This window comes from Lipotes vexillifer, unplaced genomic scaffold (assembly GCF_000442215.2).
Source record: "Lipotes vexillifer unplaced genomic scaffold, Lipotes_vexillifer_v1.1 scaffold628, whole genome shotgun sequence".
NCBI lineage: Eukaryota > Metazoa > Chordata > Mammalia > Artiodactyla > Lipotidae > Lipotes > Lipotes vexillifer.
In genome coordinates, this window is record NW_006779395.1 from 959255 (window position 1) to 984671 (window position 25417).

Sequence of the window (25417 nt, forward strand, 5' to 3'; positions counted from 1 at the left end):
GCTCTGTGGCATGTGGGATCTTCCCGGACCTGGGCTCGAACCCGTGTCCCCTGCATTGGCAGGCGGGACCCCCAGCACTGTGCCACCAGGGAAGCCCACATGTATCTTTTTGAATTTGAGTTTTCTCTGGCCATATACCTAGGAGTGAGATTGCTGGATTTTATGGTAGCTCTATTTTTAATTTTTTAAGGACCCTTCTGTTTTCCATTTCCATCAAAGTATAGGAAGGTTCTCTTTTCTCCATGGTGAGGTTTTAACTTGTATTTCCTTGGTAAATGATATTGAGCAGCTTTCTCATATGCTTATTGGGTATTTATCTTTTGTAAAGTGTTTTTTCCCCAAATATTTTGCCCATTAAAAAAAATTGCATTTTTGTCTGATTAGTGAATTATATGCATTTTAAAATATTTTCTGGATACAAGTCCTTCATCAGATATATGTATTGTGAATATTTTCTCGTAGTCTATGGCTTGCCTTTTCATTTTCTTAACAATATCTTTTTCATTTTCTTAATATCACGTAGTCTATGGCTTACCTTTTCATTTTCTTAACAATACTTTTTGAGCAGAAGTTTTTAATTTTGATGAAGTTCATTTTATCTTTCTCTTTGATTGCTCATGGTTTTTGTTTCCTATCTAAGAAATGTTTGCCTATTTTAAGGTTGTGAAGATTTTCTCCTGTATTCTTCTAAATATTTTACAGTTTTAGGTTGTATGTTTTGGTCTATGATCTATTCCAAGTTAATTTTTGTGTATGGCGTGAGGTAAGGTTAGGGTTCATTTTTTTCTATATGCATAACGAGTTGTTGAAAAGGCTCTCCTTTCTCCATTGAATTACTTTGGTATCTTTGTTGAAAATCAGTTAGCCATATAAGCATGGATCTAATTTTGTACTCTCAGTTCTGTTCCATTGATCATATTCCATCGTTATGGTAAACCATAACTCTTTTGATTAATGTAGCTTTAAACTGAGTCCTGTAATTAGGTTGTAAAAGTCATCCAACTTTGTTCTTTCTTTTCAAAATGATTTTGCCTATTCTGGGTCACTCATATTTCCATCTGAATTTTAGAATCAGCTTGTCATTTTCTTTAAGAAAGCCTCCTGGCATTATGATTTTTATTGCTTTGAATATATAGGTCAATTTAGAGAGCATTACCATCTTCATATTGAATCTTCTAATCCAAGGGTCTGCAAACATTTTTTCTGTAAAGGGCCAGATAGTAAATATTTGCAGCTTTGCAGCTGGAACCCAAGAAAACCCAAGAAGAAGAAAACATAACTTGAGTTACATTTCTTAAAGTGTGACATTTCTCATGGCTGTTTCATGCCATAAATTAATTTATGCATTTTATGTTACTTCATTATTTTTTTTCTGTAATATGTTTACATGGTTGTCAAGCTGTACCTTTTTTTTTTTTTTTTTGCTGTACGCGGGCCTCTCACTGCTGTGGCCTCTCCCGTTGTGGAGCACAGGCTCCGGACGCGCAGGCTCAGAGGCCATGGCTCACGGGCCCAGCCGCTCCGCGGCATGTGGGATCTTCCCGGACCGGGGCACGAACCCGTGTCCGTTGCATCGGCAGGCGGACTCTCAACCACTGCGCCACCAGGGAAGCCCAAGCTGTACCTTTTTGTCTTTCTCACGCTTAGGTAGTTTGGCCCAGGGCTGGTGATTTCTTGATTCTCTTTCCACTGAATCTCAAACAGAGCCACAGTTTTCCCCTCCCAGCCACAGTTGAAGGGTTTGGGGTCTCATGTTCTCCATAGTGTTTTTTTAGCTTGAGGGAATGGTGGGAGGTGAGATCAGCTGAGAGAAGTGCCATAAATGCCACCTGGGCTCTGCTCTCTTGCTAGACTTTTGTTACGTGTCTTGTGAGGGTCCTCACCACCTGACTGAGGAGGGCTACTGACCTCAGATCGCTCCCCAGTTCCTGACTCAGTGTAGCCCTGTAATTGTCAGAGAGAGCCCTGTTACTGGCTTCTCTCATCCATTTCCTCTCAGCTGCCAAAGGAGGCAGGAGAGATTAGGATATCTGTGCAGCCCGCTCTTCTCCCGATTTGGAGTGTTGTGGGGATTCTGGGGATTCTGTGGCCTTCCCTTTGTGATGGTTGGAGCAGTTTCATGCTGAGTCCCTACCCCTCAATTGTCTGTTGTTTTCTCCCCGCCCATGACCATCAAGTTTATGATTCTTTTTTTTTTGTTTGGTTGCATTATAGATTTTTTTCCTTTAGATTTTTTAATTCTTTTACTATTTTACATGTTTTGAAAAATGTGTTTTCTTATGTATTGGGGAGGGAAATTCTGTAACCTGATCACTCACGGCTTGCCATTTTAGCCCTGAAATATCTTGCTTGGTTTCAGTGCCCACTGCCTTTGGAGATCCCTACTACTAATTTTCTATTTGTCCATCTGATTGGTTCAGGGTTTCCATTCAAGCATGAAATCCTTGTTTCTCTGAAGTGTATACTGTATTTTGTGAAGTTGAAACTGATTATTTTATGTAATATAGGGCAAAGCCTGAAAGTCTGCAACTTTGAGAGTCATAGAAAATAGCTCCTGTTGCTGCCCTTGTTGGACGTGGTCCTGTAACTATGGAATTTACTAAGAGGAGTAAAGTTAGACACTGAGTTTAATCCTGTTGACTACGGGAACGGAGGGAATACCATTACTTAGGGATGGTTGGCTGACTTTCTTGTTTGTTATCCTGCAAACATCTAATCGTGGAGGTAATGGCTATCTCTACGAGACTTAATTAAGGAAGGTAATTTGATTGATTGGCCTCTCCCCCACTTAGGGAATATTGTAATATGGACTATCCTGTAGTGTTAACTGGTTTTTATTCAATAACTTCCTTTCTCCCCACTTCTCTCTCACATTAGCTGAAGAGTGTTTGCATCTATAGGGTGCACACAAAATATTGTGCTTTTGCTAACCCAGGTAATATATTCAAATGTCCAAAGAGGTTTAGGTTGACCAGATGACCTGTTTAAAATTGCTGGCAGCATCTTTTGGAACTTTTTTTTTTTTTAAATCAACTTCATATAGGGAAGGTTTATGAAATTGGAAGTGTATTTTTCTCCTACATGGTGAGGGAGTGGGTATGGCCAAGTGCTGTGTTCTGAACATGGGTCGTATAATAGGAAGCATTCTGAAGTTAAGGTTTTTGTTTTGTTTTTTCTGATTAAAAAGTAATATGTGTTCATTATAGAAAATATGATAAATGCTGAAAAGAATATAGAAGAAAAAAATCAACAGTAATCCCACCACCTGTGAATAATCACTGTTCAAGATTTTAAAAAATATTTACACCTAGTTTTTCTTCTATGCATATTTTTAGTGTTGATCTTTTACTTTATTTATACAATTTCATACCATTCTTTTTACACTAGGTTTTCTCAACAATGGCATTGAAGTTTAGACTGGATAATTCTTTGCGGTGGGGGACTGTCCCATACATTGTAGGATGTTCAGCATCTCTGACCTCTACCCACTAATGCCAGTAGCACCCCCCTCAAGTTGGGACAACCAAAAGTGTCTTCCTATATTGCCAGATGTCCCCTGGGGGGGCAAAGTTGCCCCTGCTTGAGAACCATTGTTTTATACTTAATATTACAACATAAGCACATCCTCATACTGTTACAAGCTTCATAGTATAATTTTTAATGGCTGCATAGTATTCTACTGTATATCTCATCTTCAGTCTTACATTTGGAGTATGGCTGTGGCTGTCACTAGTACCCATAGCTTTCCAAGATTATTCTGTGACATGGTAGATATATCCTGTACTGATAGGAGCATTTTCTTTAATTGCAAAAACATAAAATTTATCAACTTAACCATTTTTAAGTGTGCAGTTCAGTAGTGTTACATACATTCACATTGTTGTGCAACATATCTCCATACTGATAGGAATATTTACTAGGGAAATGTTGTAAGTAATGATTCCCATTGTTTTTATTTTCATTAAAGAACTTTACTTTTAAGGTATGCTTGTTTTGTTATTGAACATGAGAAGTAGTGGGGTTTTTTTAAGTATTGCAAATATTAAGTGAATGCATTATAAATTAAGTTCAAACTTAATTTATATAATACATTTTTATAAAATATTTTATGTAATTTATAGATACCACTATTTGGAATCATGTCATCAGATTCTGCAGATCCTTTCTACTGGATGAGAGTTATTCTTGCATCCAACAGAGGTATATGCTGCTTTTCTTTTGCCTCCATGCTAGTACTGACATCAAATAGATGTGAAAATGTGGAAACAACTATTTTTTGATGTCTATGGGGAGGGGCAGTATATGGTAAAAGAAACTCATTACCTAGGAGAAGAGACAAACATAAAGATAATTACAAAACTGTGTATTTATTGTAATAATAGAAGTATGTACAGAGTATAGAGTTACGACAGAATGGAGTGATTAGCATTGTCTAGAGCTTTGGTTCTCCATCCTTTTGTGGGTCATGTTTCCTTTGAGAATCTAATTAAATTTATCTGTACTCTCCCTAGAAAAATGCATGTACATTCACACGTGCAGATTTTTCATAAAATCTCAGGAGATTTCCTGGACTCTCTGAAGTGTATTCTTGAGTTTCTCATGGGACTGAAAGACTGATCTGCGGTGCCAGGGAGGAGATGATGCTGGAAGAGCATTTGGGTTGGAATTCAGCCTGTGGACTGTTGGGAGAGGGAAGCCTGAGTCACAGCACACATGCATGAGGACACGGGGTGCAGGCCGGGGATTTGGGTGGGGGATGCCGATCAGTAAGGCTGAGAGATAGGGAGGGCCTGGATCAGGAGGGGCTTTTGGGGTGGGTTTTTTCCTACATCAAAAAGGTAACATTTGTTTGTTATAAAAAAAAATGCTGCAACATTTCAGATTTGTATAAAGCTGAAAATGAAGGTCTCGCTTCTCAGGGGTAACTCCTGGGAAGACAACAGATTGGTGAATAACCATCTAGACCTTTTATCTGAATATATATTCATATATATGAATTTATATACTTTTTTTAAAAACTGGAAAATAAGATCTACTATATAACTATTCTGCTACTTGGTGTATTTACTTAATATCTTGGATGACCTATTTTACTGAATGACCATATACTATTCCATTATATGGATGTGCCCTGATTTCTTTAGTCATTCATTCAGGTATTTATTGAGTTCTTCCTATGAGTGGAGCTTTGTGCTAGGTGCTGAGATTAGAGCAGTGATCAAGACAGTGATGCTGTTGTCGTGGAGTTTATGTTACTCTATTTGGGGAGGTAGACTCTACGTGAACTGTATCTTGGGAGGGGGAAGGGACATTTGAGCAGAGACCTGCAGGACATGAGAGAAGGCTGTGTGAAGATCTGGGGGAGGAACCTTCCCCCAGGGAATAGCAAGTGCAAAGGCCCTGAGGTGCGAGTATGATTAATGTGTTCCAAGAACAATGAGGAGGATGGTGTGATTGGAAGAAAAAAGGAAAGGGGAAACGTGGTAGGACATGATGCTGCAGATGAATCCAAGAGCCAGATTATGAGGCTTGTAGACAGTAAGGAGTGTGTTTTAGGTATGACCCCAAGGCCTGTAGGATCTGCTGTCATACATGTAGTTTTTTCCCCAATTTTATATCATTATAATCAATGCTACCATGACTACTATCACACTCTTCTGTAAGTTTTTAATAGAATGAATTTCTAGAAGTTTAACTGTTTACAATGAATGTACACTTAAATTTTTGATAGATATTGTTAAATTGTCTTCCAAAAGCTTTGAATTATTTTATACACTCTGCTGTGGTGTATGAGAATGACCATTTCTCTTCCAACAGTGGATAATATTTGTCCTTTAGTCTTTGTGTTAGACAGGTAAAAATTGGTATCTGTTATTTAATTTGTATTTCTTTATGTGTTGGTGAGCTTGAACATCATCTTATATGTTTATTGAATATTTCTATTTCTTCTATGAATGGACTTGTTATAAGTCATAGGAAATTACTCACTGGTTTAAACACAAGGATGGAATTTACTGGAAGGATACTAGTCATTTTTTGGAACCCAAAGAGGAGGTAGAACAACTAAGCCTTGTGGAGAGAGAACCAGCTTTCAGACCTCAGCAGCAGGGACAGGGAACCTTGTCTTTGTGATCTAGCTTCAACAACTCCTGGGTTCTTCAGTTCTCAGTTCAGAATTAGAAATTACCAGGATTTCCACCAGACCCAGCCAGCTTTGGTTACAGTTTCAGGGTTACATAGTACAGATTTGGGTGCTGGGGTTTCCTCCTATGTTGTTGGCATTTTCCTGAGAAAAGAGCATTATTGGGAGTGGCCATGCCATTTATCTCTTTTATTTTTCTATTTTTTTTGCGGGGGGGGGGGGGCTATATTCCCTGTGTTGTACAACACACCCTTGAGGCTGTCTTATACCCAGTAGTTTTAACCTCCCACTCCCCACCCTATATTGCCCCCACCCACCCCCACTGGTAACCTCTAGTTTGTTCTCTGTATCCGTGAGCCTGCTTCTTTTCTTGTTATATTCACTAGTTTGTTGTATTTTTTAGATTGCACTTATAAGTGATATCATATAGTATTTGTCTTTCTCTGACTTATTTCACTGCTGTTTGTTCATTTTAAAATTCATTTGTAAGAATTCTTTGCCCTTTAGACATACGAGCTCTTTGTTACTTGTGTTCATTTTTCTTTTAACTATTACCCTGTCTTTTGCCACGTGGAGGTTTCATAGTTATATCTAATCATATCGTCCATTTTTTGCTTGTGGCCTTTATGTATTTTGTTATAGAAAGGCTTAGAAAGGCTTTTTCTTTTCCAAGATTATAAGCATACTCACTTCTGGTACTTTTGTATTTTGTCTTTTACGGTTATATTTTCTAAATCTGTGGCCTTTATTTTAATGTAAGTCATGAGATAAGGAATCTAGGCTTAATTTTCTATAAATGGCCAGTTATTTGCCAAGGTCCATTTATCCTTCTTTTCCCTACTGAGTGGAAGTGCCATATTTCCTAAATGAAATGTTCATTAAAGCTTGACTGGATTAATTTTTGGACTAGATCCATTTGACAGTTTTAAATTTTGGTGATTTGATATAAAAAGAAATCTACCTACCTGCCTACTAGCTTTAACGATAAAACATACTTTTATCTTTTACCACTGAGGAAGTATCTGAGAAAACATGAAGAATCCATTTAAGATGCCATATTTTTTTAAAATTTATTCAAGTATAGTTGATTTACAATGTTGTGATAATTTCCGCTGTACAGCAAAGTGATTCAGTTATACATATATACATTCTTTTTCATATTTGTTTACATTATGGTTTATCACAGGATATTGAACATAGTTCCCTGTGCTATACAGTAGGACCTTGTTGTTTATCCATTCTCTATATAATAGTTTGCATCTGCTAATCCCAAACTCCCAATCCGTCCCTCTCCCAACCCCCTTCCCCTTGGCAACCACAAGTCTGTTCTCTATGTCTGTGAGTCCGCTTCGTAGATAAGTTCATTAACAATAGAAACATGTTGATAATCAGACTAAAATAACAGGAAATGATTTTTCACTTAAATATTTAAATGAAATCAAACTGTACTTGCTATTTTTGAATATTTTTCCTATCCACTATGTCATTAACATTTTTCATGCCACTCAATATTCTACAACATTGATTTTGATGACTTTCTATATAATTTTATATTTTGAATTAGGAGAGTCACAGCTATTCATTTTTGTGTGTGTGTGTATGGTACGCGGGCCTCTCACTGCTGTGGCCTCTCCCATTGCGGAGCACAGGCTCCGAATGCGCAGGCTCAGCAGCCATGGCTCACGGCCCAGCCACTCCACGGCATGTGGGATCTTCCCGGACCGGGGCACGAACCTGTGTCCCATGCATCGGCAGGCGGACTCTCAACCACTGCGCCACCAGGGAAGCCCCACAGATATTCTTAAATATCATCTTTTTATTAACTTGTTATTTAATTTTTGGGCTTTTAAAATCCTGTGTTAAAATGTTTAGTGTAAATTTTTAAAATAGTGATTTGGACAGAATCTTGGACAATTTCTTTCAAAGGATTTCTTTAACAATTTAAGTTTAGAATTCACAGAAATTTACATTTTTGTAGTATTTATAGTAATTTTGATTCAATGCATTGTTGTGAGGTTGTGTTAATAAATGAGAGGGGTTTTTTTTAGCAGTTAATGTTTAGGAAATGAAAATTTGCTTGTTAATATTTAACATGTATTTCATAGACATAATTAAGGACTGGGACTCTTCTAAATTAATCTGCATTGGATATCGTAAAGATTATTTACTTTTTTCCCCTTCCTTTACAGGAACGTTAATGGAATTGGGTATCTCCCCAATTGTAACATCTGGTTTGATTATGCAGTTGTTAGCTGGAGCCAAAATCATTGAAGTTGGAGATACACCCAAAGATAGAGCCCTATTCAATGGAGCCCAGAAACGTGAGCATCAGTACAATTAATAAAGAGCCTTTTCCAAATTTGAGAATTTTGTGGCAAAAATGTTTTTCTAGTCTTTTTTGTCTTTGGTTATAAGCATGTACTCCTTTTCCCCCAATTTTTGTCAGTATTTGGTATGATCATTACCATTGGGCAAGCCATTGTGTATGTCATGACGGGCATGTATGGGGATCCCGCTGAAATGGGTGCTGGAATCTGTCTCCTTATCATCATTCAGGTAAGAAATACAATTTTTCATACGGATAACAAAAAAGTTTGTTTTTTTTTCTTTTGAAACAGTTCTTTAGGTGATTGATATACTCATTTTCTTACTTTATTGAAGTGACATGTATAAGTTGTGTTGTTAAAAATTAAAATGTATTGTAATAGCCCCGTAGATGTCTAATAATTATGGATCAATCAACTGTATTTCACTGATTCTAAGATGCACATTTTTCACATTTTGATGTCTCTGAAATCAGGATGTTTTCTTAGAGTTGATGCAGTCACACGTGCGGTCAGCCAGGTGGCGGTCGTGATGGTAGGCATTGCCTGCATGTGTACGTCAGCTTGGTCAAAGCTGTTTATATCGTCCTTATATCACTTGGTTATATGCATTGTTGATAAAAACACATCGTTGAGTTTAACTGCTGTTTAAAATGTCTTCCAACAGTCTGCTGTGATTTGTTATTGAAATGAAGAGTTATTGTGTATAAACAGAGGCACAGAAAGAGCAAGTTAGATGATAAACATCTATGTCTAAGTCTAAACTTTTTTATAAGTAGAAAATAAAAAATTCTTTGTAATAGGTTATTGTGTCATAGTTTAATTGAAGTATTTTTTTTTCTTAATGACACACATAATAGTGTTACGAATAATAGTATCTTACAGTAAGTGAAATACCATATAAACACACATATATATATCCTATGGATGTTTTAAATGGATATTTTGGAATGGAATTTTTAAAGGCCGTGATTTTCCCTCTACTAAGTATTTTTAAATGTGTAAAGTTTGGAAGATATTTCTCTAATGTAGTCATTAAAAATCCTTTAGAGAAGTTACCCAGGAATGGACTGTACTTAAGTTATATAATAGTTATTTACTGGATTTTGAAAAGAAGCTTGCTTAAGTTAAACACTGAACATCTAGAGTCCTAGTTATCTTGAGATGCCTCTTGTTCACTCTACGAAATTAGGATTAATTTAGGAAAAAAATTTTTTAATGGTCAAAAGGATCAAAGTCAGAAAAATAGTTTAAAATAAAACTAAAACACCAGTTTATTAGTATATATATACATTGAGAAATACAACCATTTTGATTGGCATGCTTGACCATCTTTTTTTTTTTATAGGAAATCTTATATAGGAAACAAATCATAGTAAGAAGATTGTTTAGTGAGTATGATTCAGAACAAGGAGAATGGGATTGTTGAGGTATTTATTGGGCATCATTAACACATATCACATATCACAGGGCTTTTCTAATGAAATGGAAATATTTCATCTTTTAACCAGGGGAGGAAACTTTAATGGACCATTAGGTAGTTTTTTGGGCCCCAATGAGTTCCCATTTGGTATAAGGTACACTTCTTTAAAGGATAACTTTGTCATTATTTCTCCATTTAAAAAACACCTTGGGACTTCCCTGGTGGTCCAGTGGTTAAGAATCCATGCTTCAACTGCAGGGGACACGGGTTCGATCCCTGGTCAGGGAAGTTTAACAGGCCGCATAGTGTGGCCAAAAAGAAAAAGTAAGAAAATTAAAAAAAAATAAAAAACACCTTGACTGGCAACTTTATAACCCCAGGGATTTAGAGGAAGAAGAGTTGCAATGGCTGGGAAAGAAGATCCTCTGAAAACTGGTTTTAGTATCTTTCAGTTCTTTGGCATGAGGATACTGATACACCAATTTTTGCCTTATTTTGTTTCTTTACAGCATTTGCTTTATGAGCCATAGTTAGAATAACCCTTTCTAAAAGACACTCAAAATTGGCATCTAGCTCTAAGAACATTATGCATCAGTAAAATTTTTCTAGTATTTTAGTAAGGGTGTATTTATATTCTTAAGGAACCTCAGCTGACCAGTTCTGGGTTAGTTAGTGAAAGTATTGACTTCTTATGAAGTCAGTTATGAATTTGAATTGATAAAAAATGGAGTTAAGCTATTTTAATTTTTTTTCCATACCAGAAATCAAGGAATAGTTAAATTCCTGGAACGAAACAAGTGAAGTGGGTATATACTAAGTTGTTTACATAAATTCTGGTGCACAAATATTTGTCTTGTGGTTAATCCTTCTAGTGTTAATGTATAGAGAAATTTTTCACATTTGATCATAGGTGGGTAGTGACCCATTGCATCTTTTTAAGGCTTTGCTAACATTGAAAATGTGTAGATTTGCTAAAGAGATGTGATTAGATCAGTGTGTTTCCACCTAGAGATTTTGAAAACTGTTTGCATGCTGTTATGTAAGGTATTTCTCACCTTAATTATTCTTGTTTCATTCACATGGTCAGTGTTTTTCCACTAGTGAGTTTTGGAATCTAAATAGTGGGTCTTGATTAAAATTTTTAAAAAGAGTAGAGAGTATCAGTGTGCATGGCACATAGTAGAGGTAAGTATTATTTTGTCAAACTGAGTTGTGTGTGTTTGCGTACACGCATGAGCAATGTTGAAATGTTAAAGTGTTATTTTTATACATACTTTAGAGATTCATATGTATTAAACATTCTAGAAGGCATGCAATTAGTATTCAGTTTTTTTATCAACTGTTCTAGTCAATGAGATGCTGTCAGTTTCTGATTTCTCATTCCCTGCATAGGCATGCATGCTTTTTACCACTTTTTATTCCTTTAGTTATAGAAACCATTTCTCATTTAGGTTTCTCTGTAATTCCTTTGTCCAGTTAGAGAAGCACGAGTTTGATTTTCACCAGATATAAATGAATCACCTTATAGTCTGATGGACGTTGGTGTGAACAGGGGTTTGGAGAATTATCGTTGTTTCAGAGCTGCCTGTGTGACCTTGGACAGGTCATTTAATTAGAAGTCCATGATAACACTGTCTGGTTGGCTGATGGTTTGTGGACAGCTATCATGCCCTGTAGAGGGTAGGCTTCTGTATTTCTGATGGGGAGTATGTACTTGTTACATAACTGTGGTCAAAATAAAATCTCAGTAGTTAAGTCCTAACTTGTCTTTTATCTTGTCAAATTGGTGAAGTTGGTTTTCAAACAGTAAAGAATTTGTGAGCTCTCTTAGGAGTTTTGAGAATTTTACCTTTTTTACAGTCCATTGAAATTCAAACTTAAAGATTGTAAACAGACAAGTTAGGCTCTGTACAGCCATTGAAATGACAGTTAAGGAAAAGAAAAAACACGGTAAGGTAAGCATGCTTCAAATGGTGTACTGTAGTTTTCTCTTTCTTAACAGGGATATTGGGTGAACTACTAAGGAACGAGGGTGGGAGGCTTCAGAGCTGGGAGGAATGGAAGGAGCATCTCCTCATGTCTGTAGGAGGGTGTCTTTGAAGTGGGGACAGGTGTGAGATTGGGGGCCTAGAAGCACATTTTCTTCCCCCCTTGATTAGGTTACTGAAGTGTGGGGAAGGAGTCACATGACCAAAGAGGTCACTTGTAAAGCTATGGGTTATTTCTAATTGATACATACTTTTACTGATGTTTTCTCCAAGAGGAAAATTAAGAATTTTCAATTTCATATAAAGTTAGTATGCTTTCTTTTTTAAAAAAAAAAATCATGAACTTAAGAACCCGGTGAACCCTTAATTATTTTCAGATTTACATTAAGTTTTTGTCACTGTATGTATTGAATGCATTTTTACATTGTTATAATCTGTGTACATATTTGTGCTCTACTTTTTGACTTATTCTACTGTATATTTTATATATAATACACATATATAAAATCTATAATACTTAAAAATGTATCAGCATAGTTCACATACTTTTCCTTTAATGGCCTATAAAATTGCATCTTGTTACTGTATCAATTCATTTGGTCTTTTACTTACTTGAAGCTATTTGGAATGCTTTCAGTTTCTTGCTGTCATAAATGCTACAACTTTGTGAACATTTTTGTTTTAGGGTGCTTTTCAATAGGTCTTATTTAAACATTATAAGAGAAATATAAATATACTTTAAAAGTCAAAGTGTCTGCTTTATAATGTAACAACATTTCCAGTCCTCTCATTTTCAGAATTGGCTTCTGATGAAACTAAATCGGGTTAGATGCAGGGTGTCATAATAGTGATACTGCATCGACTAGGTTTTAGTGTTGAAAATGCCTGTACTTTGAAAGTAGTCAGTGGTGTTCACTGCCCCTTTCTGAGTTTATTCTTGCTTCAGCTTACTTGCATTTCTTTCCCCACAGTTGTTTGTTGCTGGTTTGATTGTGCTGCTGTTAGATGAGCTGCTACAGAAGGGTTACGGCTTGGGGTCTGGGATTTCCCTCTTTATTGCCACCAACATCTGTGAAACCATTGTCTGGAAGGCCTTTAGTCCCACTACCATTAACACTGGCAGAGGTACAAACGCACAGGGACGCAACTGCACGGGTTTGGCCGGGTGTGTGCTGAGAGGAGCACGAGGTGGTGGAGCGGGACTGCCGACAGACGCCCTGGTTTGCTGTCCCAGGCGATGGCGGATGTCAGGTGTTCCAAAGCTGATAAGCAGAGATGGGTGGAGTATGAACTGTTGCTTCAGAAAGAATAGTATCTAAAATTTAGCCTCTGCTCATTTAAAATTTCAGTGGTTGCAAACATTTAAAAAATTTTATTTGCCTAAGCCATTGTTGCAGAAGTCATTGATTTTGACTGATTTCAGCATTCCCAGAGGGATAAAAAGGTAGTGGATTTCAGATTTAAAAAAACGTTATTTATTGCATCATCAGGGAGTACTAGTACTTTTGCTGCTGTTCTCCTTAGCTTTGTAATAGCACCTAAATTATGAAATATTTCATTGTGTTTCCCCTTACCCATCTCCACTTCTCTCAAATGCCATCCAAGATTTGTAATGGTTAACATCTAACTTGGTCCCAGCCTTAAGAAAAGAGTGGTGATGGTTTATTAATATACTGAGTAAAATGAATAAAGGCAAGCTTGGTAGAGTAATGTCTGTCTCTCAACTCTGACATCTTTATTCTGCTTTGCTGCTGCTTTTCCCCATCTCCCCCGACCCCACCTCCGAATGTGCTTTTCCCTTCCCTAAAGTAAAGGTGAGGCAAATCATTATGAACTAAATATTTGCTTTGGTTTATTCTACTTTGTCTGTTTTCATCAAGAATAGTCTCTTGAGAAAACTTCAGATTTATGAAAAAAAAGACGTTTGCCTCAAAGATGTAAATATTTTTTAGAAGCTCCACACATGGCTGTATCATAAACATAGATGAATTATTTTGACTCATATTTTCTGCCTTGTACCGGAGCTTCAAGTTTATTTGTTTTGACTTTTGGGACAACTTTGGGTAATGAAGCTACAGCCGATTTCTATCTTGATTTATCAGGTACCGAGTTTGAGGGTGCAGTCATAGCTCTCTTTCATTTACTGGCCACCAGGACAGACAAAGTTCGAGCTCTAAGGGAGGCTTTCTATCGTCAGAATTTACCCAATCTCATGAACCTCATTGCTACAGTTTTCGTGTTTGCTGTTGTTATATATTTTCAGGTAAGAATACTTTCTTCGCTGAAGTTAAGTGGAGTGTGGATTTTTATTTTGCTCTTAAAGAGGAGAATACCATTTGAAATGTTAGCAGCTAAGTCAGTGTTTCAAAATCTAGTTAGGCAAATAATTCCATCGTTTAGACTCTGAGCTGCAAAATATTAGCGATTATGAAATAGAAAAGGATTTCTATTTCTGTGTGTCTCTGTATAAGGGAAAGTTTGTTAGCATTGTCTTTGCATAGTCCCTCCTTGACTGTTTGCCTCGTCTGGAGTCGTGGTACATGCAGCCCCTCCGCCTTACTCCTGAGCTTCCTTTTTCAGGGATTTCGTGTGGACCTGCCCATTAAGTCGGCCCGGTACCGAGGGCAGTACAGCAGCTACCCCATCAAGCTCTTCTATACCTCCAACATCCCCATCATTCTGCAGTCGGCCCTGGTGTCCAACCTGTATGTTATTTCCCAGATGCTGTCAGTTCGATTTAGTGGCAACTTTTTAGTAAATTTACTAGGACAGTGGGCTGTGAGTATTTCATTATTTATTCTTAAGTATTCAAATTTATCGTAATTTGCATTTCATGCTTTTAACTGAAAGAGATGAGCCATAATTGAAGCAGTTGCTATATATAACATTTCCAGATTCATTTACCTGTAGCACAGTTTATCATTTATTTGGAAGAGTTGTAAAACTGTAAGCATCGTAAAACTAAGATTGGCCGAGTACTTTGTACTATTTTACGTCTAAGAAGCATTTTCACATCTCGTTTGAGTGACCTTTTAGGTTAAAATCACAGTTGCTCTTATGAAAGTGATTCTCTGTTTTGTAATCTTATTCCTCTATTGTCTAGAATAATGTTTTTTTCAAAGAAGCTATTTGCTGATTATATAGGATACTGAAATCATCCTCTCCTGCCTCCCCCGCCGTTTTTCGTGGCCCAAATGGCAGTAAATACGAAAGGCACATAATAACTATATTGAAGAGAGAACAGTTGCTAGAAATGGAATCCAGTAAATTCTGCCTTCCTCTTTTAGATTTTCATCATAGCTCCTAAAGCAATCCAGCCACATTGTGATTGAGGTGTGAGTTACTGTAGGATTGAATTTTTTTTTTTTTTTTTTTTGGCTGCGTTGGGTCTTCGTTGCTGCGCACGGGATGGGCTTTCTCTAGTTGTGGTGCGCGGGCTTCTCATTGCCGTGGCTTCTCTTTGTTGCGGAGCCCAGGCTCTAGGCGCACCGGCTTCAGTAGTTGCGGCACGTGGCTCAGTGGTTGTGGCACGTGGGCCCTAGAGCGTGCGGGCTTCAGTAGTTGCGGCGTGTGAGCTCTAGAGTGCAGGCTTAGTAGTTGTGGCACACGGGCTTAGTTGCTCCGTGGCATGTGGGATCTTCCCGGATGAGGGATCAAACTCATGTCCCATGCATTGGCAGGCAGATTCTTAACCACTGGGCCACGAGGGAAGTCCAGGATTGAATTTTGACTGGTTTAAATTTTCACCTGACCAAGGAGTGTTTTTTCCCTCTTAAAACTACAGAATTAGAGAAGAGTAAGAGCCTTTATTGTTTTCAGAATATGTAATTCTAGAATTTGTATTCCCCCAAAGAATTATTTTTTTAGTCATTCCTGAAATACAGTGCTTATTCTATGCATTTGTCTTAACGTGCTACCTTTTGTATTGTTAAGTTGTAGTGACGTATCTTTCTGCATTTACCGAAGGCCATTTTTTAAAATGTAAAGTTTAATAGGATGAGACAGTAATTCTTGAAAGGCAGTTGAAGGAAGTATGATTCCCTTTATCCGGAATAGTTGACCCTTGAACATGGGTTTGAGCTGTACGGGTTCATTTAGATGCAGGTTTTTTTCAGTAGTAAACACTTCAGTACTGCATGGTCTGCAGCAGGTTGAATCCTGCAATGCAGAACTGCGGATACGGAGGAGCCGTGTACGCGGAAGAGTAACAATAACTTATATGTGGATTTTGACTTCATGGAGGGTCGGTGCCCTAACCCCCTTGTTCAGGGGTCAGCTGGACTCCTTTTCCATTCATTTAACAGAAATTGAATTGCCTGTGGTGAGGGGAGGGACTGTCCCTCCCCTCATGAGCTAATAATCTGGCAGTCATTATTACTATGATAATTTCACAGTAATAAATGCACTGAGTGGTTATATAGATTGTGTTGTGATGTTAATGAGATTTTTTTTAAAGTGAGAGAGCTATTGGGAAGTTTAATTTGTCAGGGCTTTTGATTTGGAATCAGTGATTCTAGGGGCACGGTAAATGAATCATTTGGAAATTGTAAATTCAGGAACCAGACATTTTAATCATTGCATCCAAAAATTGCTTTCCCACCATCTATGCCCAGAACTTTTATTTAATATGAGCAAATACATGCTATTCCCATTTCTTTTACTATAAAAATTCTTAAATGTTTGTGTGGATAAAAAAATCCCTTTATACTTATTAAAAGACTACTCTTTACAATATACAAATTATATAAAGTTTAGGTAGTGAGTCGTTAGTCTTCTGTTAATATTTCAGTTGATTGCATTCTTAATAGCATACCTGGAAGTGAAAGAATATGTATGTACTCTTAGTTCAGAAAATTTCTGACTCTAAATGTTATCAGAGATCGATGTGATCTGTTCCTGTCTTCAGGAAGAGAAGATTCTTCTTGTAGAAGTATTATAATTTTTTTTAAAAATTGCTCTTCTGTTAATATATTCACAGTGTCTTATGTAATAGACACTCACTATATAATTTTTTTTTTACTCATATAATTTTGTAAGAGTGAAGATATCAGACACAAAAGTAAATCCTTTAAGTTACATAGAATCATTAGCTGTAGGTGCTTTGAGCTTAAAACATCGTCATAATTTTTGAGGAGTTTGAAAAGTCACAGAAATGTGACCATTTGTGCTTTTTATTCTTGTTCTGTAGGACGTCAGTGGGGGAGGACCTGCTCGTTCTTACCCAGTGGGGGGCCTTTGTTACTACCTTTCTCCTCCTGAGTCCATGGGCGCCATATTTGAGGATCCTGTCCATGTGGTTGTTTATATCATCTTCATGTTGGGATCATGTGCATTCTTTTCTAAGACGTGGATAGAGGTGTCTGGTTCCTCAGCCAAAGATGTAAGTATTTGGTTTATTTGAAAATGAAAAAAAAAATTCATAATTTTTAGGTGTCGAATGGTAATTGATACACTTAATTACTTTTGTAATTTTAAACTCAAATTCATACATTCTTAATGAGGTAATGTCATCCCCAGGGAGTTAAAAACTACAGGTAGTTCCTGGAAAGTGAAAAATTCTTAGATTTTACAATGGTTTGTGACCATCCAAAGCTCAACCCTACCCGACAAAGTCTTATTCCTTAGTATTTAATTTCTCTTTAGGGAGGTGATAATTAAGGAAAGATTGAGAAACCCTGGCTTAAGGTATGGATAATGTGGTTGTGCAGCATTGTAGCCTCAGGGAGTATTATGATATGACAGTGTCTACTTCAGTCTTCCTGTATTTTCTGTGGAGAGCACTTCACACAGAACCTAGTAGTAAACAGTGAAATAGAGTTTGACTTAAAAAATTGTTTTTCTCTTCGCAGGTAGCTAAACAGCTTAAAGAACAGCAAATGGTAATGAGAGGCCACAGGGATACCTCTATGGTTCATGAGCTTAATAGGTAAGGAAGGCCATTAGACTCAGTCTTGGATAGGAGAGAGAGAGAATGTGTGTTACATACACACACATGTTCTTGGTTTTTCAATCTATCATTTGTTCTCAGACGCTTTTAAATTCATATTTGAAGCACTTTTCTTCTACTTAACACAAAAGAACCAAAATTTAACACACAAGTGAATTGTTCTTCACATTAGAATTGACACCTAAATTATTATTTCAATGGAAATTATGTTCCCTTCACTGCTCAGCCCAGTGTTAAAATGCTGTAGGTCAGAGGTCCTCATCTGGCTGCACTTAAAATCACCTGGGAGCTTTTAAAAAATACTGATATCCCACCTCTAGGAATTGTGATTTATTTGGTCTGAGGTGGGTCCCAGGCATCAGTTTTTTGTTTTTGTTTTTGTTTTTTGGTTCGCAGGCCTCTCACTGTTGTGGCCTCTCCCGTTGCGGAGCACAGGCTCCGGACATGCAGGCTCAGCGGCCATGGCTCACAGGCCCAGCCGCTCCGCGGCATGTGGGATCCTCCTGGACCGGGGCACGAACCCACGTCCCCTGCAATGGCAGGTGGACTCTCAACCACTGCGCCACCAGGGAAGCCCCAGTTTTTTGTTTTTTGATAACAGTTTATTGAGATATAATTCACATATCATGTAATTTACTCATTTGAAATATACAGTTTAGTGGGGTTTTGTTTTTAGTTTATTCTGAGTGTGTAATCATTACAATATAATTTTTAAAACATTTTCATTACCTGGAAAGAAACCTTGTACCTATTAGTTATTCTCCATTCTTACCCACCCTCCCACCTCCCAGCCCCAGGCTTTTTATCTAGTGTCTGTAGATTTGCCTGTTCTGGACATTTCATATAAATGGAGTTATATGTGATCCTTTGTGACTACCTTTTTCACGTAGCATGATGTTTTTGGGGTTCATTCATTATTTGTGAATAATATTCCCTTGTATGGATGTACCACATTTTGTCTATCCATTCATCAGTTGATGGAAATTTTGGTTGTTTCCACTTTTTGGCTGTCATGAATAATGCTGTTGTGAACGTACTTGTTCAGGTTTTGTGTGGACATATGTTTTCATTTCTCTCAGAGTGGAACTATTGGGTTGGGTAGTAACTGTGTTGAATGTGTTGAGGAACTGCCAGACCCTTCTCCAGAGCAGCTGCCCCATTCTGCATGCAGCTGCAGTGTCTGGAGCTGCTGCTCGTCCTCACCAGCACTAATTCTTGTTTTGATTTTAGCCATCTAGTTGGTATGAAGTGGTATCTCATTGTGGTTTTTCCCTTTTCATTGTGGTTTTGATTTGCGTCTCCCTGATGAGTAATGATGTTAAGCATCTTTTCATGTGTAATTAGCCATTCAAATATGTTCTTTGGAGAAATGTCTCTTTTGCTCATTTAAAATTTCTAATTGGGTTGTCTTTTTATTACTGTTTATAAGGGTAAAAAAATATTTTGGATGTATCTCATCAGGTAAATGATTTGCAAATATTTTGTCCCATTTTGTGGGTTGTCTTTTCACTTTCTTGATGGTGTCCTTTGATGCACAAATTTTTAATTTTGATGTTCAGTTTTTCTATTTCTTCTCTGGTTTCTTTGTGCCGTTTTTGGTGTTGTATCTAAGAAGCCAGGGTCACAAAGATTAATCCTCTTATGTTTAGGTCTGTGACAACTCTGAGCTCATTTTTGTTTCATGTGAGATAGGGGTCCTGATTCCTTCTTTTCCATGTGGATAGCCAAGTGTTCCAGAACCATTTGTTGAAAAGGCATTGGTATTTTAAACTTTTTATTTACAACATGGAATAGATTGCAGAGTGGTATAATGAACCCCTGCGTCCACCCGTATCCAGCTTTAGTCGTTATCCTCCCCCCATTCTAGTTTCATCTACTGTCTTCCCCATCCATGGTCCCTCGCCCCCATCTTTTTTCCCCCTCTGGAGTATTTTAAATACAACCCCATTATTTTTAACAGTTCTCCAGGTGATACTAACATGTGGCCAAGGTTGAATTACTGTTGAATAGGGTCATCCAAATCTTGTCACATAAATTTGATACTTAGAAAGCATTTTGATATTTACTCTTCATCTACAAGAGGGAGCTAAAGGTTACCCACTTACAAACAATATTAAACATTCCAATACTTAAATCACAGTTGAGGATTCTCCTCTTTTGCTGTAAAAATCATGTATTGCCTTTCTTGGCTATTAACGGGTTTCGTGAAATCAGATCATTTCTTGAGTCAGATCATTCCTTTCATCATTTTCATCAACACATAACTGTGCACAGCCCTGGACGAATCGTCAGTACTGTGGACAGTTCCCTGGTGCGTTAGTTCAATTTTCTTCCGCCTGTTACTGCTGCTTCCTGCTGCCCCTTCCTGTGGGCCTCCCCTGCCTGACTCGGGGTTTTGTCTTCCAGGTACATCCCCACGGCGGCTGCGTTTGGGGGCTTGTGCATCGGCGCCCTGTCGGTGTTGGCCGACTTCCTCGGGGCCATTGGCTCGGGCACTGGAATTCTGCTTGCGGTCACCATTATTTATCAGTATTTTGAAATATTTGTTAAGGAACAGGCTGAAGTTGGCGGGATGGGTGCTTTGTTTTTCTAAATGTTCCAGTATTTTTGTGTGTGTGAAAGAGAAAATATTTTGACTCATTGTTTTTGTCAGATAATGCTGGCTCCCCTTTTCTTCTCTCACAGTTTGTTTTCAAGTGTTGACCGTCTCATTCCTGAAATGGGCACGGAGCTAAGCCTGTGTGCAGCATTAGTACCAGCTGCCTTAACATTAAAGTTTACATTATTCATTAAAAAACCTACATGCAGTGTTGCCTGTGATGCTGGAAACCAATGTACACGCCTTGCCGTGTTCGGTTGTGACGGTGAGATGGTGACGTGGATCAGTTTTGCACACAACATTCAAGACACTCAGTATTCCCCCCACTTGTTTAAAAATAAATGTAGTTCAAATTGCCACTTTCCAGTATTTTTGAGCTTATTTAATGAGTTCTGGATCATTTATATCTAATCTACATTTTAGATATAATTACTTTTTATACTTTTTTAACTCGTAGTATCCACATTCCCACCCTCCCCCATTTTATTTGTTCCTCCTCAAAGCAGCCACTTAGGCCAGATGAGCAGAATCAAGCTTTCAGAGTCAAATCTGTCACAAGAAACAACTGCTTATAATTACTCTGCCTGTTTTCCATTCCCCTTTCCTCCCAGGGACAGCACAGTCGGTGCTGTTTTACTGTATTGGCTATGCCTTGGAATTCCAACACGTCACTTGAGAATACTCTTCAAGATACTATGCCCCAATTTTTTTTTTTAATCCCTAAAGCAAAGATCTAATTCTCAAGCAATGTCTGTAGTTCAGTGGGGGTGAACAATGAGTAATTCATGCTAGGAATCTGTGTATGTTGTTGTACTTTATAGCAGCAACATGAGTGTAAACAGTAGACAATAAAATTTTATTTAATAAAACTTTTGGTTGTGTTGGAAAAATAAAATCTAGTATTAAATGATTTCTAAGATTATATAGGTTCATTATATTCATACAGAATCCATCCTGAGATACCTATTGCAAATGTATTAGTTTAATCCTAAAAATATTGAGGGACAGTGGCTAATAAAAGGGTACTCAGTTTTGTGACTAACATTTGGAAAGACCAGAAAAAAAAATGGTCACAGTATCCTAGCCTCCATTTGAAATAGCACAGTTCTTTATAAATAATTCTTTTTTTGGGGGGGGGGTGGTGGCGCTGTGGTGCATGGCTTATGGGATCTTAGCTCCCCGACCAGGAATCCTTTGTAGTAAAAGCACAGAGTCCTAACCACTAGACCGCCAGGGAATTCCCTAATTCATTTTTCAAAGTATGTGCTTTATTGCCCAAAAAGATCAAACTTAATTTTTCAAAGAAGTCCTTCTCATTCATATGGTTTTCTATCATTGTTTACTTTCTTAGTGCAGGAAGTGTATCTTATTTAGCTTAGGATCACAAAGCCAACTAATTTCAGGAGGAAGGCAGAGAAAATACAGGCAGGCAGGAGAGTAGCCATGTCCACTGGAGAGCATCTCCTGAGGGCCTTAGACCACTGTTACCATGGAAATACAACCCAGTGTTACAGCTATTTTTCCCCAAAGAAGGTGGAAATACAGCTTTTAATAATAAACCTTCAAAAAAGTACTAATAAACCTTCAATGTTTAAATACTGATACACTAATAGGGCCAGCCAGTGAAAACATCCAGACTGCCAGTTCTCAAACTGACCGAATTTCCAAAGCAGAGCCTTTGATATATGCAGAGAACATAAACTGCATTAGGGGATGTTCTAGGATTTAGGTGTCACTTCTGAACTGCACTCTTAGGAAAAGAAGAAGGCAGAAAGGACACGCAGGGGTTACAAATCTCTGTCCTCCATCAGCATTTGCGTAGCTTTATCATTTGGCATGGGGAGTGGTTTTGCAAGAGTTGGAGGCTGTTTGGAGACTAGTCTGTGTGCTTGAGCCTGTGCATTCTCTGTATGCTTTGGCGTCTCTTGATTTTGATGAAGAGCAGTAACGAGGGCCTTGGGTGCTCAGGGAAGAGGATTACAGTCCCTGGAGAATCATGATGCCCATGATTAAAAATAAGGATTTAAGAGGCACAGGGGAAGGCTACTATTAGAGCAACTAGTTGGGGCTAAATTTTCATAGTACTCACAGGGAGAGTAGATTTCATCTATACAGTTCTCTAGTTGCATGATTCTTTCCATTCTTTTTAGGAAGTACAATATAAAGATCTATTTTTGTTCATAAAAATATCTCTAGGTAAGACAGTGAACCTGCAGACAAGCAAACTGTACTGCAGCCTTTTTGGCATTAGTCCCCTGATCTTATCTGGTTCTGAGGGGCCTGGCTAACCCCTGGTCCAGGGCTGGAAACATGACTTAGGGGTAGCCAATGAGAACCATCCAGAGACTTCTACACCAAAGAGGCAGTAATCCTGGAGCCTCGGAGGCTACAGAAGTCCACACAGCAGCCAAGCTCAAGAGGTAAGAAAATGGCCGATGACGCTGGTGGACCTTGAGGATTGGGGGCAGGGGAAGTTTGGGCATGGCATGAGCCAGGAACAATCCATATTTTCCTTTAAAGAAGCTTGTATTGGGTTTCTGGTCCTTGCTAACTGTGCTGGCTACACTCACGGTTTAACACCAAGACAGTGCCCCAAACCATGTAAGTCTTATTACTATGGGTTTGGTTTTTAGAAACTTCAAGTACTTTTTGAAGTAAGGATAGGAAATGAGATTCTGAAGCATATACACGTGCTTGAGGCAAGGGCCCTGTATTTTCATTAGCCTCTGAACCTTGGTACGTGAATGAATCGACCGTTTTTCATTACATAAGAGCTGGTCACCCTCCAGTAGTTAGATGGCTATAAGGACACTAGCTAACTGGAAACATTTGCTTATTACGAATGTTATTCTCTTTTATATCCTCTGCTATGCAGATTAATTCCATATAGCAGATAATTAGGAGAGGCCAAGAAAGTCCCTATATAGGTCTGTCTGTCTTTTAAAAAAAACTCTAATGCCGTAAACGGTTGTTTGCATACCTCACTACATATTTTTTAGTGGGGTTGGGAAGAGTTGACCTAATTGGAATTCAGGGCTATTTTCCTATGAAAATACCTTATCTCCTGGATTAGAGTAGAAAAGTTAACAGCTGAGCTTTCTTTTTTAAAAGCTGGATTAAACATTACCTGCATTTATGTTGTTATTCTTTAATATTAGCTGTGGAGTCTAGCATTTAAATGAAGCCTATAATCTACCTATAATTACAATTCCATACCACCACATGCATTCTGTGCTTTTTTATTTTATGAAAAAACTAATTTCAAATCTCCATCGAAACTAAGCCGAATACAAAGTCTTAATGAAGGAGGCCTGTGTCCTGGTTACAGAAACAAGGCGACTGTCCTTTGGCCTTACAACTTCAGGAAGGGCACTTCAAACGGCTTCGTGTTTGCATGTTTCAGCGCCAGAGCGTAGGAATAGACTCTGGCGTCCACTGTCAGATGTTCACCAGCTACCAGAGCTAGAGGAGGCGAAGAATACAAGTCAGATAATGAAGTTGATAACAGATAATAATACCCCTTATCAGCCAATCAGTGTTTACTGAGGGGCTACTATGTGCCAGTTCCTGTGCTAGATGCTGGTGGTATAGTGATGAACACGACGTTTCCTGCCTTCAGGGATCTTACTCTAGCAGAAGAATAAAGGATGTAAAAGCAGGACTACGTTTCCAGCATGAGATAAGAACAAGAAAAAGTTAAAGACAGAAGAGCACATATACCAGGTGATGATTCTGTGTTTTAATACAGCAAAGCTTTAAGTTTATAGATCCAACTGTTACTTCATAGATCGCTCACTACAGGGCTTTGTTGCGCTGAACTACACAGTGATGATGATTCATCCGTCCTCTCCACTGTCAGGGACACAACACGTTCCATGTGCAAGTTAAGCTGTGTGCTCGGATGGACTGGATGAGGTCTGTGAATCTGACCACAAGGGCCTTTCATGAGAACTTCTGTTTTACTCAGGTGGAGGCCCCCAGGTTTCCAATCTGCCCCTTGTTTCCCAGCCACTTGTTTAGGAACAAGCTCAGAGTCGGTTTGACCCTCAAAGACAGGGTTCTGTCCTACTCATCTGTGCCAGCAGGTGCTGGGCGAGTGCTAAAAGCTATTCTTCGTAGCAAACTGAACTCCATGTGCCTTCCTACTCACTTCTCAAATGGTACATGTGGAATAAATAATTTGATTCCTATATTGTGATGCTAGTAAAGCCAGGAACACTGGTTCTTTGCCCCTCCCTCTTCCTATATATATAGATCCTTCTACCTCCCTCACTATTTTCCCCCCTCTTTTAAGGCTGGAAGGGAAGTTACTGGAAAAGAGAAGGAAGGAATTTTTTTTAAAAGGACATTTTTCTAATACAAAAAAACAATAGCACATAACCTTCAAGCATTTGTGTGTCACCATTATCCCATTTAATTTTACTCCTGCCTCCTCAGAGGTAGGGGCTGTCCTACTGTTCCCGTTTAATGAGAAGAGTTAGGAACCTGTTCTGAGCTAACACACGGTTGGCTGAGCCTCAATCCAGCCAGGCCTGTTGGCCTCAGAGTTGTGCTATGATGGGTGGCCACGGCTCTCCCCAAGTAAACACCTCAAATCACTGCATCTCCTCACGACGAGCACTTCTAACTCTGACTCTGGGATCCTAAGGTGGTTTCTACCTTAGGTCTGGTCTATAAAAAGGTAACGTAGGGATGGAGGCTGTCTGGGAACCTGAAATCCCAGCAGTTTTTGAAAGATCCCCTTGACTTTTCAAACACAGACATCAAATAAAACTGTACGCCACTGGTACTCACGGGAGGAAGGAAGAGACTGCTCCCAAAGCTTCAGGTCAAACAATGCTTCAAGTTAATTTTTGAAATAAAAACTTAATAGTATTCAAATTAGGAGATCACCCACTTCTTTGTCATGAGTGACTGGAGACGAACCCAGCTGGCAGAGGAGCCCCCGAAGGCCCTGCCACGTCTTTTGCAGTATCTCCTCGTGTAGGGTTGCT

At 38.3% G+C, this 25417-nt stretch overlaps 2 protein-coding genes across 5 annotated transcripts in view; one reads left to right on the plus strand and one right to left on the minus strand.

Moving 5' to 3' along the window:
• SEC61A2 (SEC61 translocon subunit alpha 2) overlaps window positions 1-23966 on the plus strand; it is a 31885-nt gene extending 7919 nt beyond the window's left edge. Inside the window, exons 4-12 of one of the 4 annotated variants that reach the window (XM_007452580.1) lie at window positions 4122-4200; window positions 8332-8463; window positions 8589-8698; window positions 12849-13002; window positions 13980-14140; window positions 14458-14655; window positions 17066-17257; window positions 17727-17803; window positions 23827-23966. In XM_007452580.1, the coding sequence (XP_007452642.1) occupies window positions 4122-4200; window positions 8332-8463; window positions 8589-8698; window positions 12849-13002; window positions 13980-14140; window positions 14458-14655; window positions 17066-17257; window positions 17727-17803; window positions 23827-23839 (1116 nt within the window). In that variant the 3' untranslated portion in view covers window positions 23840-23966. Of the gene's footprint in view, window positions 1-4121; window positions 4201-8331; window positions 8464-8588; window positions 8699-12848; window positions 13003-13979; window positions 14141-14457; window positions 14656-17065; window positions 17258-17726; window positions 17804-20230; window positions 21328-23826 lie in introns of those variants that run through there. The other 3 variants (XM_007452579.1, XM_007452577.1, XM_007452578.1) reach the window with 3 other exon arrangements.
• The window catches only part of NUDT5 (nudix hydrolase 5), a 14316-nt gene continuing 12549 nt past the window's right edge, over window positions 23651-25417 (minus strand). The window contains exon 9 of the mRNA XM_007452576.1: window positions 23651-23885. Coding sequence (XP_007452638.1) covers window positions 23776-23885 — 110 coding nt within the window. The 3' untranslated portion in view covers window positions 23651-23775. The remainder of the gene's footprint in view (window positions 23886-25417) is intronic.